The 15,690-nt window shown below is 34.9% G+C and overlaps 3 protein-coding genes across 5 annotated transcripts; 2 read left to right on the plus strand and 1 right to left on the minus strand.

The window, feature by feature from the left end:
- Positions 1-323: 323 nt before the first annotated feature.
- On the minus strand, positions 324-8,852 carry LOC124435482 (probable ATP-dependent RNA helicase DDX20). Of its 2 annotated transcripts, none has more exons than XM_046985444.1 (3): positions 8,599-8,852; positions 7,801-8,064; positions 324-635 (listed from the first exon to the last, which is right to left on the minus strand). In XM_046985444.1, the coding sequence occupies exons 1-3, from the start codon at positions 8,786-8,788 to the stop codon at positions 592-594; spliced, it is 498 nt and encodes a 165-aa protein (XP_046841400.1). In that variant the 5' UTR covers positions 8,789-8,852; the 3' UTR covers positions 324-591. The 2 variants fall into 2 exon arrangements, with proteins under 2 accessions (XP_046841400.1, XP_046841399.1); XM_046985443.1 differs by lacking the exon at positions 324-635 and adding an exon at positions 7,193-7,605.
- On the plus strand, positions 413-13,788 carry LOC124435470 (kelch-like protein 4). 2 transcript variants are annotated; one of them, XM_046985427.1, is made up of 3 exons: positions 413-1,021; positions 1,067-1,087; positions 11,205-13,788. In XM_046985427.1, exons 1-3 carry the CDS (start codon positions 413-415, stop codon positions 12,198-12,200), a joined length of 1,626 nt encoding a protein of 541 aa, XP_046841383.1. In that variant the 3' UTR covers positions 12,201-13,788. The 2 variants fall into 2 exon arrangements, with proteins under 2 accessions (XP_046841383.1, XP_046841382.1); XM_046985426.1 differs by having other exon boundaries at positions 413-1,087; positions 11,205-13,602.
- On the plus strand, positions 10,126-11,164 carry LOC124435484 (E3 ubiquitin-protein ligase PDZRN3-B-like). Its single transcript, XM_046985447.1, has one exon. It carries the CDS (start codon positions 10,642-10,644, stop codon positions 11,098-11,100), a length of 459 nt encoding a protein of 152 aa, XP_046841403.1. The 5' UTR covers positions 10,126-10,641; the 3' UTR covers positions 11,101-11,164.
- Positions 13,789-15,690: the final 1,902 nt, after the last annotated feature.

Consider the following 15,690-nt stretch of genomic DNA (forward strand, 5'->3'; position numbering starts at 1 on the left):
TAATAACTTGACAAGTTTATGATAATATATGAAACAATTTTCTCTTCTCAACTGATTACAAACAAACACTTTATGCAGGAATGAATCATAATGAACTATTGTCCAGCCGAAATCATGCATCAAACTTTACAAAAGATCACAGCTTGAAAACAATTTGGGGCAACAACTTTGTGTTGAATCATCCACCCATTTTCTTTCCATAGCATAACATAAAATCGTAGACATCTATCGTTTTAGAAAGCAAGACATGTTTTGAGAAAATAAAAACCCGAGGAGGTCATCTTGTCAAAGACATTAAAGAATCGATAAAAAGATGGAAGATATACATCAAGAAAATGAAAACATTATTTCATTAAATAGAAATACGAACATACAATGAAACTTGGTCAGTAAATTATAAAAGTCTTCGACAATGGCTACAAATGACTCTTATGGTGGATATGAACAAGAGAGATTTCTCGATAAAGTTCATCCAAGATTTGAATGCCCCATATGTTTCAAAATAATTAAGGATCCTCTTCAATGTCCAAATCAGCATCATTTCTGCCGTTCTTGCATCGAAAAATGTTTACTTTCTTCTAACAAATGTCCTCAATGTAATTGTCCAATCACGTCGGAGACATTGCAGGATGTACCTAGAATTGTCACCGAAATGTTAGAAGATCATGATATTCGCTGTAAGAATGTTAACCGTGGTTGTCCTGAAATTATGAAGCTTCAATTTCTAGAACGTCATGAGAAGAACTGTGGTTATTCACCTACACTTTGTAGAAATAAAGGTTGTGACGAAGTCCTTAATGAAAACGAGATTGAAGAACATGAAAGAGAACGATGTGAGTTCCGACTCATCGATTGTGAAGAATGCAAAATGATGCTTGTGTTCAGATACAGACGATCTCATTCATGTTTCTTGAGGAAAGAGATTGACGAGTTGACCAAAAGATTGGACATGTTTGAAAAAAGTCAAAATGATAGGTCAAAGCATGTTGAAGAGCAAGTGAGGTTGAATCGTAATGAAATGGTGACTCAAGTTGAAGAGCAAATGAAGTTGAATCGTAATGAAATGGTGACTCATGTTGAAGAGCAAGTGAAAATGGCTCGTATTGAAATGGCTAGTCATGTAGAAGAGCAAATGAGATTAAGTCATAATGAAATGACGTTTCTTACAACAGAAACGACAGAAAGATATAATTTTCTCACGGGAAAAATAAAGATTTTTGTTGGCGGAGGAAGAGATAGAATGCATCGTTTGAATTCTGTTGAGTCTTTCAACTGGGTTTTAAATTGTTGGCAACAAGAACCTGAAATGAATGAAGAACGATCTGGAGCAGCTGCATATGTTCATGGTCGAGAATTATTTGTCAGTGGTGGTTGGAATACTTACAACTTTGAAAGTATTGAGTTTAACATATGGAAACTCACAAACAAATCAAATGTCAAGTTACAAGAAAGTTTCATTAAAAACTGTGACTATCAAATACCAGACAACTATATATATTAGTGTTTTGATGAAATCACTGTTCACCAGTATTCAACTAAATCTCCACATACGACAAAACCCTCATTACAAACACCACGGACGTACTGCCATTACCGACAGAAGACATTATGGAGTTACAGCTCTGCTCACCTCGACTTACTTCCAATACAAAGGAACACACTACAAACAATTACATGGGACAGCAATGGGCTGCCGTTTCTGTTGTAGGCTGAAATTGTAATGCAATCTATAGAGGAACGGGCACTCATGACTTACAAACATGCACTACCTTTTTGGTTTCGCTACGTAGATGACACAATTACAGCACTACATGCAGACGAGATTGATGACTTCCATACTCACATCAACAAACAGAACAGCCACATACAATTTACCAAAGATGTCGAAGAAAACGGAACTCTTCCTTTTCTCGACTGTTTGGTAAAACATGACAATCAAAAACTGGGAACAACAGTTTATCGCAAGCCAACACATACTGACCGACTACTAGACCAATCATCTTACAACCTACATCACACAAAGCCACCACAATCAGAACATTAACAAGACGTGCACAAATCATATGTGATTCACCGGACGCTCTACAAAACGAAAACAACTATCTCAAACGTGTTTTTGACAAAAACAACTATAACTCTGACTTTATCAAACGCAACACTTACAAACCCAACGAACCCAACGAAACGAACAACTCAGTGACAACAGCAACGATACCTTACATCAAAGGTACGTCTGAGACTATCTCGCGTATCTTACGACCATACAACATACGTGTCGCACATAAACCAATCACAACATTACGACAAGTACTAACGAACATAAAGGACAAAGAACAACCCAACGAACGACAAGGTGCAGTTTACAAAATAAATTGCTCCGACTGCCACGCCTCTATATCGGGGAAACTGGCAGGAACTTAAACATAAGACTTACTGAGCACAAACGAGCTACTAAGAAACAAGACAAAACTAATCACATTGCCGAACATCACCGAATCACAAAGCACAACATTGACTGGGACTCGGCAAAATGCATCACTTACAGTACTGACTATAGACAACGGCTTACATTAGAAAGTTGGTATACCAACTTGGAACAAACCCCCCTGAACAGATCACAGCAATTACCGGCACCTTACAAACGACTTATTCACAATACAAACAAACGATCAACTAAAAACATTACACTTCAAACTAATTCACAATGACAATACACAATTGACACCACACATTACAACTAAAAACGTCACACCTAAATCACACATCACAACTAAAAATAAAATATTTCACTTCACACTAATCCACAATGACAATAAACATTTCCTGCACATTTCCTGTACACACAATACAATGACGTAAGAACCAGACAATAAATACGGCTAACCTGACGTTTACTCCTCATTTGACTCTGAAGATGACTACCGCTAAGGTTGTCGAAACGTCAGTCAACAACATCAAAAACAGTCCTTCTCAGGACTTTATTAACCTGGACGATCATCATTTACAAACATATAACTACCTCCTATGTTGACCAAACGAAGTTTTGCTGCTGCTGTTGTTTCACCAATATATTAACGCTATGTTACTGAAATATATTTTCATTTTCTTTTTACTCTGTTATACAGCCATCGTTTTACGGTTTGTTTCTAGTAAATTCTCTTCATTAAATTTAAACTGTCTTCAGTTCAAAAAAGCATTTAAGAGAAAATAATGTGAAAAACAGAACAACTTAATCGATGTTAAAAAAACAAAATGCGTTCTTCACTTAAAAGATGTGCATGTTCAGCAATCATCATTGGAAATATTATTGTTCTGGTTCGTGGCCATGATGGTGAATCATTTTTTGATTCTGTTGAATGTCTTGATATGAGTACGAACATCTGTAGAGAATTTCTTCTTATGCCAATCTAGCGAAGTTGCCCTGAGGCAATTGTTTTTCCAGTGTACTAATATGTTATCAAATAATATTCTACATTTTCTTCCTTATTATATGTCAATCGTCATGATACAGGTTGTTTACTTCAATAAAAGGACAAATGCCAAATTACAGTTTTTTGGGTTGATAGGCTAAATTTTCTAAAATATGAAAGTAGTCAATGCAAGGCTTTTCAGTAATTTTTTGCTCTGTAACAGCAATATTTTAACATTTTTTCTTCTAAATTTTCTTTTTTCAGTATATACAGCTTACTATTCTCGATAGTGTTCAAAATAAATTTAACATCGCCATACAGCCATCTTTGCTTTGTATTTTTGTCAGAACTAAAGCATCTAGATCCCATTCCCTTAAAATGATAACATCCAAAACAGGCACTATTCGCATCGTGCTGTTTACCGTGTACATCATAAGGATACGAAGACTCATTAATTATCTAGGTTGTATTTATTTATTGACCTTTCTCACCTCGTGCTCAACAGGGATTTATTTCAGACTTATTTTAACATAGAATGACGACTTGGCCGTACAAAACAACGGACAACTATTTCCGGAGAAATAAACGTATCGTTTTACCCGCACGTTTATACTTATAAATTTATAAAGCCCGAATGCACATTTACCATGTCCTTGAAATTTACAGGCTGGCGTGCCGTGTGGGTAAGCTTTCAAGAATGCCGGCGAGGGCAACGCTTGCATCCATTATACCGACTTCAATTTCAAGCTCCCAATCTACACGTGGGTGTGTTATATTTTGACTTATTGCACATTGTACGGAGTAACTTTATGCGGCAATCACGTGACAGTATCGTTCCTCCAATCATAAGCAAGCAGATGCCATTTAATGTTTGGCAACAAACTTATTACTGGAGTCAGGTAAAATCAAAAACTGAAGTATTCAACGACCTTCAAATGAACGATGATCAATTATATCGCCTAAAAGAAATTCGTTTGATAAGTAAACGGCTAAGAGACTGGTACGTAGTTCCAGGAAAGTCAACCTTTGAATTGACTGGAAAATACAAGAAGCGTTGGAAGGGAATCCGTAAAAGCATAAAACGAGCACGAAAAAACTTGCTAGCATTAAATATCACGAAAGATGCACGTGGTTTCATTAAATGTCCCGGATTATTCTCCCACAACTCAGAGTTTGGTAAATTATCCGCATCCTCCACAGAGATAAAGTTTGGTTTTGTGTTTCGAGACATATTGTTGCCGCTTTCGTTTGAGTATTTTTTTGCCATAAGTAAAGAGGAAATTCACAAAGCAATCAAATTAACAATTTCCACTTACAAGAAGCAAAAAACACAAAAAGCGACACTGAAAATGATAACTTATGACGACGAGGAGTTTATGAATAAATTCGTTGAAATGTTCGGTCATTTACTCAGTGAGAACAAACTAAGCACAGCTTTAAAGAAAATGAATGAAAAAAGACTTTCACGAATATTGAGAATCTTTGAGTACATAGTAGATCAAGGATGGGACGAAGGAAGTGCCTTGGGATCTCTAGATCATGAAATGAATCGAAGCAGTAAAGGTTTGGTGACGTCTATATTCTTGCTGCTGAAACCGTTGTACAAAGCTGGATTGCTACCACGACTTATAAAAATCATGAAATGGTATCTGGAATTTGGTGAATTGTACCAAAAGCCCTTTAAGTTTCCTGGAACGACCGCTGACCGATTAAGGACGTTGTTTTTATATCGTCTCATGTGCGTATTGGTCATGGCAGAAACGACACTCCAAGAAGTAATGCAAAAGTTGCACGACATGAAAGCGCTGAAAGCCTGGTACGAAAACGCATTGACGATAAATCCAGCTTTGGGTGACACAATAAAACCAGATTTTACGGTCTTTTAACGGCAGCACACGTAATATATTTGCTCAGGGGAACTACATACGAGTTATCAACACAAAGTCGTGAAAATTTAAGAAATGCAATCAACTTTATGCGACTTTTATCTGAAAAATACGTCATTCCAAACACAGTCACCAATGCATCGCCTACGACAGCTAAACCAGAATTGATTTGTCTAATACCAGCCTTTGCTTATGCTGCATTGTGGGAGAAAATCCCCAAGGATCTTCACGATTTACGTCTGAAGCAAGAACAAGAACGAAACGCTAGATTATCGTTTAGCAATATGTACAAGCCATACCTAGTGAATATGATCTTATCAAATAGGCCAAGAATATACAGTGAAGTAGTTGCCTATCCACATCAGATTTTAGACCACCACAAAGATAATCCATTTTTGAGAAATACACAAAATAAAGAAAGCCTTCGAGCATTTTTACGTTTGCTAAACGAGAGCGATGACAACGTTCAACGATATTTAGGTCGTGGTAGAGGTTGCTCTTGGAAGACATCTTATATGCACACCCTTGGTTCACTTTCAATTTTGTATGAATTGAAAAAGCGTGCAAAAGAGCTCGGGATACAGGCAGAAGTCACCCCACAAGGAAACTGGGCAAAGAACTTTGCCGCTTTGTCCGTCCACCGTCGCGAGACCTGGGTCATAACGGTAAAAGGGTTCAATAATTTCGTGTGGGGATCTGAATCAGCAGTTGATCAAAACAAATATGGCCGCTATCAAAGCTATGGACAGCTTTTGATTGTAAATACTGATCAAGGATTAAAGACACATGATATTGAGCGCGGCTGGGACTGGAACAGACTTCCAGGTACGACCAGTTTGCGCATGTCTGCAAGACAACTAAAAACAAAAAAGTCGCGATACTACAGTCCCAAAAGCCTTTGTGGAGGCATCAATTTTCAAGGGACTAGTCGTTACAGGAATGGAGCTTTTACAATGGATTTTGAGAGGCCTACGTATGAAGATGAAGTTGCAAGATTTTGGTTCAAGAAGTCCGTATTTTTCTACGAAAATCTGGTTGTGTGTTTAGGAAGCGACATACGGTCTAAAAGCTTAGGACTGAAGCTTTATGATGTTGAAACAACCCAGTTTCAAAATACTCCTGGGGATAAAATGATGTTTATCAAAGCAAATGGATACAACATTCCACTGGGCCTGAATCAGCCTTCCAGGTGGTTGACTTGGGGTAAAAATTCGCCAGGAATGTTGATGGATATCAATCAGAATGGTTATTACATTCCGCATGCCGGCAAACAAAATCTAAACGTGTGGCTGCTCAATCAAACTTCACCCGATACGAAAGCGAAAGCTTACTACGCAACTGCAGTGTTATGTCACGGTACAAACCCCAAGGGTGTAAATTATGAATACGCAATATTAGTGAACTGCTCCTACAGGAATGTTTTAAGGATGGCACAAAAGCAACGAAGAACAGGTAGGCAACCTCGTTATAGAATCTTAAATCAAGATTATCGCGCACATGTTGTTGAATTGTTAAATTCGCCTCGTGTTGGGCTTACTACTTATTATTACTCCATCTTCAAATCAAACGTAGTTCTTCCAGGACCTCTACGGAGCGTAGGTGATCCATGCATACTCATGGTAGAATATGGAAACACTAGACTTGCAATAGGTATAAGTTTTCCACAATTGAACTTCAATTCTACGCGCAAACTTAGAACATCTCATGACGCTAGAGAGGAAGAGCTATACTACATGCAAAGCCAGGAAAAACGTATTTGGGTATTGCTACGAGATAAAGTACAACGGAATGCTATTCGTATTTCTGTCGATGGGAAAGCAGTAGGTAAACAAGACCATGATAAATATGTTAGAATATACGAACAACTACACGATAATGATAATGCAGCGTCTATGATCCTCTTCAAGAACTTGTTTAATGGTTTTACAACTGAGGTGCATTTACGAAAAATTGTAAAAAACTGAATCAGCAAGTTACATTGACAGAAATGACGTTATGCAAATGTGTTAAAAGTGACGTCATTGAAAAGCTTTGTCGAAACGTACAAGTTCATTTATCGAAACCAAAAAGCCAGAAGTACAAAAATTGAACTCGACCCTTAAATTATGAAAGAAAAAAATCAATGATATTTAAATTATCCATATATTTAATGATCTTACTTGATCTGATCTTGAAAGTTTTCCACCAATAGTTTATCAGCCTCATCAAGAATAAGCAATCGAATGGAAGAAGTAGACAAAAGTTTGCTGTCAATTAGATGTTTGACCCGTCGTAAAGAATGATTGAAAAACTGATTTCACATAAGTATCCTAAGAGTTTAAGAAGAAACACTAGCTTGTACCTTACTTGATGATATTAAATGTAATTTTTTTTGTATGATTGCTTATGTATAGTACTTTGCTTGGCACTGACATTCTAAATTATAATATATATTTCTGCCCAAAGCTATACGTATTCATTCCCAAATGATATGCAATTGTTAAATATTTAACTGCTCCACCTACCTGGTGTACCAATAGCAATTTGACAAAGTTTCAACTTGTTCTTGTCATCTTCAATAGACAAACCACCAATAAAAACATTTACATGAAGTCCTTGCATATGTTGACCAATAGAGTTCATTACATCCTTGATTTGAACAGCTATCTCTCGAGTCGGCACAAGAACCAACACTTGAATTGACATCATTGTAAGAATGATGCTTTCCAAAGCAATCACACTAAAGACACATGTTTTCCCTGTGCCAGATTTTGCTTGTGCAATCAAATCTATAAAGAAAGTCAAAAATTTGTAATTTTTTAGAAAACATACTTTACAAGACTTAAATGCAAAGTCATTTTAAATGAAAACCTTTGCATGAACTATCAAACTAAAAATTTTGAGTTCCTTTACTTTTCTGGTAGTGAGTGCTTTTCCTACATTAAGACTACATTTCCTTAACACCAAAAGCTATAAGAAGCCATCCAATTCAAAACTACTAAGTGTGCAATTTCATCCAATCTTGGTAGTGACCCTTTGTAACATGTACATTGGTGAACTGAATGATGGTGAAATGATGCTCTAAAGTACCTCTGTTTATCTTAATGGATTGTTTGATGAAAAACTCAATAAGGAAAAGTTTACAATAGGTTGACTATTATCAATAAAATCTAACTATCAATGCAGTGACATTTCCAAGTTGCTAAGGCTTGTAGCATGCTCACTGTTCACATGACACATGGCAAAATTTAGCTGAATGTATGAACTGTTGTCAACAAAGAAACATCCAACAGAAAAACAAGCATTATATACAATCCACTCACCTACACCACAACGACCAATAGGAATAGCTTTCATTTGAATTGGTGATGGTCTTTCAAATCCAGCACTTTTCAACCCTTTGAGGACATCTTTGGATAAAATTAACCCTGAGAAATCGACTTTCTCATTGATTAAAACGTCTGCTGTGCGACGTTTTGCACTTAAACGATGTGCAATAACTCTACGGTGCATTTTCTCTAAAAATGTTCAAACTTTCTATGACAAAATTTGTTGAGTGTACATTGATACATTGATATCACTGACCTGTATGCTTATTACTGGATGTGTTCCTCCCAGTTCTCCATCCCAGACAAAATCAAATTCATACTTTTTTAAATATATGCTAATATCTTATACGGCAAATGTTGGTTAATTTTTTGTATATATTAAAGAATTCGTTCTCTGAACTAGTAATATTGAAATCGATGTTTTTCCAACAACTAGTTTCTTCAACAAAAGTAAAGTGAGTTTATAAAGTCTTTATAATTCTTGAGATGTTAAAAATTGACGTCACGTTGACTTTTTTACCGAAAAACTTCTAATATCCTTCAGTTCTCAGAAATTCTTACCACAACCAAAACATGTTTTGTAACATCATCAATAATTTTTGTACGCACAACGTACCTATTTTATACATTCAGAGAAAGTGTGACCCAACTGGACCCAACCCCTCGGTCTTCACCCAACTTAATTATCGAAACATTAGACTCTTTGAATACGAATTCTTGGTAATAATTAAACATTCTCCATACAACTATTGTAAAATAAACTTTTATTACTTTAGGAGTTATTTGCATAAGCGAATAATAATTTTATTGCTTCCGCGGGTTATTTTGTAGTTTAAATTGTAAATAAGAGTTATGTTAATCAAAGGGAAACAAAGAGAGGGTGGGACACACTCTAACATAGAAAAAGTACTGGGAAAGTTTGTTACTTTTACTCAAAGAATTCCGCGTGCTAAGGTCATGGAGTCCAAGGTTCATTGTGGACGCTACAAGAGCAAACAGGATGTTGGCTACAGTTATTTGCATTTTGTTCACATGCACGTAGTGTGATTCACGTGCACAGGTATTAGCCTTATAGGTTATGCACAAACAAATCACATATCATTCAGTAGGTGGCCATCTCCAGGTGAAATTTATCGAAAAATCCACCCTTCCCTCCCTCCCTTTCTCTCTGTGATTTTGCATGTACTATTTAGACTTGTTTCAGAGGTGGCGTTTTTATCACCCCACCTTTTCTGTGCTATACAGAAAAACTTTATTCGTAAAGATTTTGGTTTAAATTGTGTAAAATAATTAATTTATATTATGTTATACTTGTTATTTCTATTTTAATAAATCGGCATGTGCTTTCACACATTGCCAATTTTTACCCAAAAAGAGAGTACTCTTCAATGTTATGCGCACAGAAAACAGAGCTCATCAGCCCAAGAACCTCCTTGACTTTCGATTTGTTTTGATTAAGCGGAAGCGATAAAATAGATTTTGATTACATTAAAGGGTTGAAAAGATCACAGTTTGAACTGATTTACTAAAAATTTGGCGACGATTGTACAAAGAAATGAATATAACTGAATAACAATAATCTTAAATAAAAAATATCATAAAGCCATAATAACTTGACAAGTTTATGATAAAATATGAAGCAATTTTCTCTTCTTAACTGATGTCAAACAAACAATTATTATCTTTTAAGTGTAATTTTATGCATGAATGTATCAAAATGAACTATTGTCCAGCCGAAATCATGCATCAAGCTGTACAAAAATCACAGCTTGAAAACAACTTTGGCAACAACTTTGTGATGAATCATCCACCCATTTTCTTTCCATAACAGAACATAAAATCGTAGACATCTATAGTTTTAGAAAGCAAGACATGTTTTGAGAAAATAAAAACCCGAGGAAGTCATCTTGTCAAAGACATTCAAGAATCGATAAACAGATGGAAGATATATATAAAAAAATGGAAACATTATTTCATTAAATAGAAATACGAACATACAATGTAAACTTGGTCAGTAAATTATAAAAGTCTTCAACAATGGCTACAAATGACTCGTATGGTGGATATGAACAGGAGAGATTTGCCGATAAAGTTCATCCAAGATTTGAATGTCCTATATGTTTTAAAATATTTAAGGATCCTGTTCAATGTCCAAATCAGCATCATTTCTGTCGTTCTTGCATCGAAAGATGTTTACTTTCTTCTAATAAATGTCCTCAATGTAATTGTAAAATCACGTCGGAGACATTACAGGATGTACCTAGAATTGTCACCGAAATGTTAGAAGATCTTGATATTCGCTGTAAGAATGTTAACCGTGGTTGTCCTGAAATTATGAAGCTTCAATTTCTCGAACGTCATGAGAAGAACTGTGGTTATTCACCTACACCTTGCAGAAATAAAGGTTGTAACGAAGTCCTTAATAAAACGAAATTGAAGAACATGAAAGAGAACGATGTGAGTTCCGTCTCATCGATTGTGAAGAATGCAAAATGATGCTTGTGTTCAGATACAGACGATCTCATTCATGTTTCTTGAAGAAAGAGATTGACGATTTGACCAGAAGATTGGAGATGTTTCAAAAGATGTTTGAAAAGCAAATGAAGTTGAATCGTGATGAAATGGTGAAACATGTTGAAGAGCAAGTGACATTAAATCATAATGAAATGACATTTCTTACAACAGAAACGACAGAAAGATATAATTTTCTTACGGGAAAAGTAAAGATTTTTGTTTGTGGAGGAAGAGATGGAGAGAATCGTTTGAATTTTGTCGAGTCTTTCAACTGGAATTCAAATTGTTGGCAACAGGAACCTAAAATGAATGAAGAACGATCTGCAGCAACTGCATTTGTTTATGGCCGAGAAATATTTGTCTGTGGTGGTTGGAATGGGAAACAACAGTTTGGAAATATTGAAAGTTTAAACGTGGATGGAAAATTGCAATGGAAAATATCTCCTGTCATGTTACCAAGAAAGTGTCATGGACATAGTATGATTTATCATAATGATAATGTGATTATGATTGGTGGACATGATAATAACGAAACCTTTGATACAATCTACAGTATTCAACTAAATCCTCCACATACGACAAAATTATTGGCGCAAATACCAGAGCTAAGACGTTACCATGGCTCAATTATCATTGAAGACGATGTTTTGGTATTTGGTGGGGCAACATCTGAAAAATGGAAAGATATTAAAAACACTGTTTATTCATACAGTCTCAGTAAAAACGAATGTAAAACCTTGGCTCCACTTCCATATCCTGTAAGAGCCATGGCTATAGTCAGTTATAAAGGTAATGTAATTTTGATTGGAGGTGTAAATGAGAAAGGTGAATACTTAGATAAAGTTTTGATGTATGATGTAAAAACAGGACAAACTAAAATTCTTCCTTCACTTAATCATAAAAGATGTGGATGTTCAGCAGTTATCATTGGAAATATTATTGTTGTGGTTGGTGGGTATGACAAGGAATCGTATCTTGATTCTATTGAATGTCTTGATATGAGTACAAACGTTTGGAGAGAACTACCTCCTATGTTGACCAAACGAAGTTTTCCTGCCGCAATTGTTTCTCCAATTTATTAAAAATTTCGTTACTAAAACATACATGTTTTATGTTTTACAAAAATAAATTTGGCAGTCGTAATATGAAACAATCATTTTAGAAACTTAAGTCTGTAGTTTAAAATACAACGTTTTTGCTCGAATAGGCCGCCTACCTCTTTTATCGTAGCCATTTTAAGAAATGTCAATTTTCATGATGAGATTTATATTACTGATAAACTGTTAACATGTACGTAACCTATAATGCAATGTAAACAATTACCTGAAAGTTTCTAAAAACATATTTTGTAACAGCATGTTAATTATTTTTAATAACTGTCACACATGTACACAGATATAGCTACCTAGGTCATGATCGCACCCAACGTTAAAAACCGTAACAATTGATTTTTTTAAATACCAGTTCTCGGTAATGATTAAAAAACATTTTATGCACAGTTATGGAAAACTGTTTTATTAATAAAATATACATTGAATGTACAAAAGATCGCAATCTGAAAGTGATTTGATTACAACTTAAATCAAAACAACCATTTCTTTAATGTAAGAAAATGAAAGCATTATTTCTTGAAACAGAAACACGTACATACAATGTAAGCTTGGCAAGTAAATAAAGTCATCAACTATGGCTACTAATGACTCATATGGTGGATATGAACAGGAAAGATTTGTTGATAAAGTTCATTCAAGAGTTGAATGCCCATATGTTTTAAAGATCCTGTTCAATGTACAAACGAACATTATTTCTGTCGCTCTTTTATCGAAAAATACTTGATCAAACAACTGCCTCAAATGTGGATTCCATCTCACCAAAGAGACATTGAAGACACCGTGGTTCATTACGGAAAGTTTAAACGACTGTGATATTCGCTGTGTGAATGTTAACCGTGGTTGTCCTGAAATAGTGAAGCTTCAATTTCTCCAAAGTCATGAGAAGAACTGTGGTTATTCACTTACACCTTGTAGAAATGAAGGTTGTGACGAAGTCATCAATAAAAACGAGATTGAAGAACATATACGAAATATGGGTATAGTAAGTTATAAAGGTAATGCAATCTTGATTGGAGGTTTAAATAATAAAAAAGAAAGATTACGTGAAGTTTTGATGTATGATATAAAAACAGGAGAAACTAAAATGCTTCCTTCACTTAATTATAGAAGGTATTCATGTTCAGCAGTTATCATTGGAAATATTATTGTTGTGGTTGGTGGACATGATGGTGAATCATATCTTCATTCTGTTGAATGTCTTGATATGAGTACAAACATTTGGAGAGAATTACTTCTAATGTCAATAAGACAAAGTTGCCCTGCGGCAATTCTTTCTCAAGTGTATCAAATAATATTCTATATTTTCTTACTTATTATATGTCAACCGTTACGATACGGGTAGTTTACTTCAATAAAATAACAAATGCTGAAATATAGTTTTTTGGTTTGATAGGCAAAATTTTCTAAAATATGAAATTACTCAATATTAAAGGCTATTCACTGATTTTTGCTCTGCTACAGCAATATTTTAACATTTTTTGTTCTAAATTTTCTTTGTTCTGTATATACAGCTTACTATTCCCAATAGTGTTCAAAATAAATTTGAAATCGCCATACAGCCATCTTTGCTTTGTATTTTTTGTTGGAACTAAAGCAACTAGATCCCAGTCCCTTAAAATGATAACACCCAAAACAGGTACTATCCACATCTGGCTGTTTACCATGCACAATCTAATACTTGGGCCACAATGCCAACCATAATTTATTTAAAAGGACAGTAAAAACTTTTATTATTTTATGAAAATCATTACTATCATTTATTACAGCGCAAAGTTTTAGACTAGAAATTTTCAGCAAATGAATTATTTTGTTTCCGCCGAAATTTTTCAGAATAAAGTGTTTTCTAGCCGAAATATTTTCGAAAGAAATTTTTTAAAATGAAACTTTTTTTTAATCAGATTTAGTTACTGCAGCCTGACACGAGAGACACCCGCAGTTTATCTTAGTGTGCTACCATTACAAATTGGTGTAAAACCAAGCAAAGAACTCAATAGGCTTGAAGATCATAACATGAATCATAAATAGATATATATAAATAGAGATTAAGGTAAGCAATCATCACACAACAGAAATCGAGTTACTGCGCATGTCACTTCAAATGAATGCGCTATCTATTTGATGGAGCAACTTACCTGCTAGTATAAGCAATAAAATTATTTGTCCATTATAAGGATACGACGACTAATTAATTATCAAGGTTGTATTTATAGATTGACCTTTCTCACCTCGTGCTCAACAGGGATTTATTTCAGACTCATTTTAACATAGAATGACGACTTGGCCGTACAAAACTTGAAAATGACATTTCACATACGCAGATAATCCCAGATGTGAGCGACTCTGAAAACAGAAAAACGATTTCAAATGGTATTGTTTTACACAGTAAATTTGTGGAACGAAAGCTTTAAGAAAAAAAGTTGTAACTTAAAACCCCAGATAAAAATACTGCGGCACTTCAAAGTTAAATATTATATGAATGAATAGATGTCGATTTCATGAATGCGTGTGGATCATTGAGTTCTATAAGACCTGGAGGGGAAACGTAAACAAAATTACTATAAATTATCAGCGCGCGGCCGCGTGGTCAAAAACATGGCGGATTTTGGTTGTCAAAGTCAGCGGAAAGACGCGGGCTCATAAAATGAAATTTTTTTCGCCCACCCGGATTTGACAACCACAATAGCGATTATATAAAATATCAATGCCAAACACAAAAACTTTTAGAAATTTTATCTTTAAAACTTGTTGCAAACTTGTTTGGTAGACGGATGCTGAAGTAATGCCAGAAAAGGAAACATTTCATGATACCGGTAAGCAACGTAAGATTGTTTACCATTTAAAGTGTTCAGTGTTTTGTTTTAAGTCAATACTTGAAGTGTGATTGTATATATTTTGTGAATGTTTTTACTCCTAAGTTATAATTTAAGTTATGTTTATCCATTCTTATTTGTTCTTTACTTAATCGCTTGCTAGACGAGGCAAAGCAACCAGTTCTTATCGAGATATGCATATCTTAAAACTCCTTGTTTCAACTGAGTTGAAATGGAGGATTTTTTCATGATATTTTTCTGAAAATATGAAGCAAATATTAAGGACAGAGCTGTATTGAAATCAAATGCAGTGCAAGATTAATTAATGAGCTCTTTGGTACATGTCGACAATAAAAATACCTGTATTAAACAGCTAGCCTGGACAATTTGACAGATTATGGACAATCATGATGATGGTGTGTAATGGTTTGCTTTATGCTAAAAGTTTTATAAATGCCATCTGGTGTTTCTGTAAATGAATTGTTTGTTACACAGTGTAGTAAACAGGTTAGTACATCAAAATCAAGATAAAAACTACTTTGTTCAATAATGTGCCAAATTTTGCTCCTACCTTGAAATATTTGCTCAAGCAAAGCTTATAATGACATGCATGAAACATTAAATACAGTACTGCATCATCTGACAAAGTC

Source organism: Xenia sp. Carnegie-2017, unplaced genomic scaffold, assembly GCF_021976095.1.
Source record: "Xenia sp. Carnegie-2017 unplaced genomic scaffold, XeniaSp_v1 HiC_scaffold_14, whole genome shotgun sequence".
NCBI classification, from domain to species: domain Eukaryota; kingdom Metazoa; phylum Cnidaria; class Anthozoa; order Malacalcyonacea; family Xeniidae; genus Xenia; species Xenia sp. Carnegie-2017.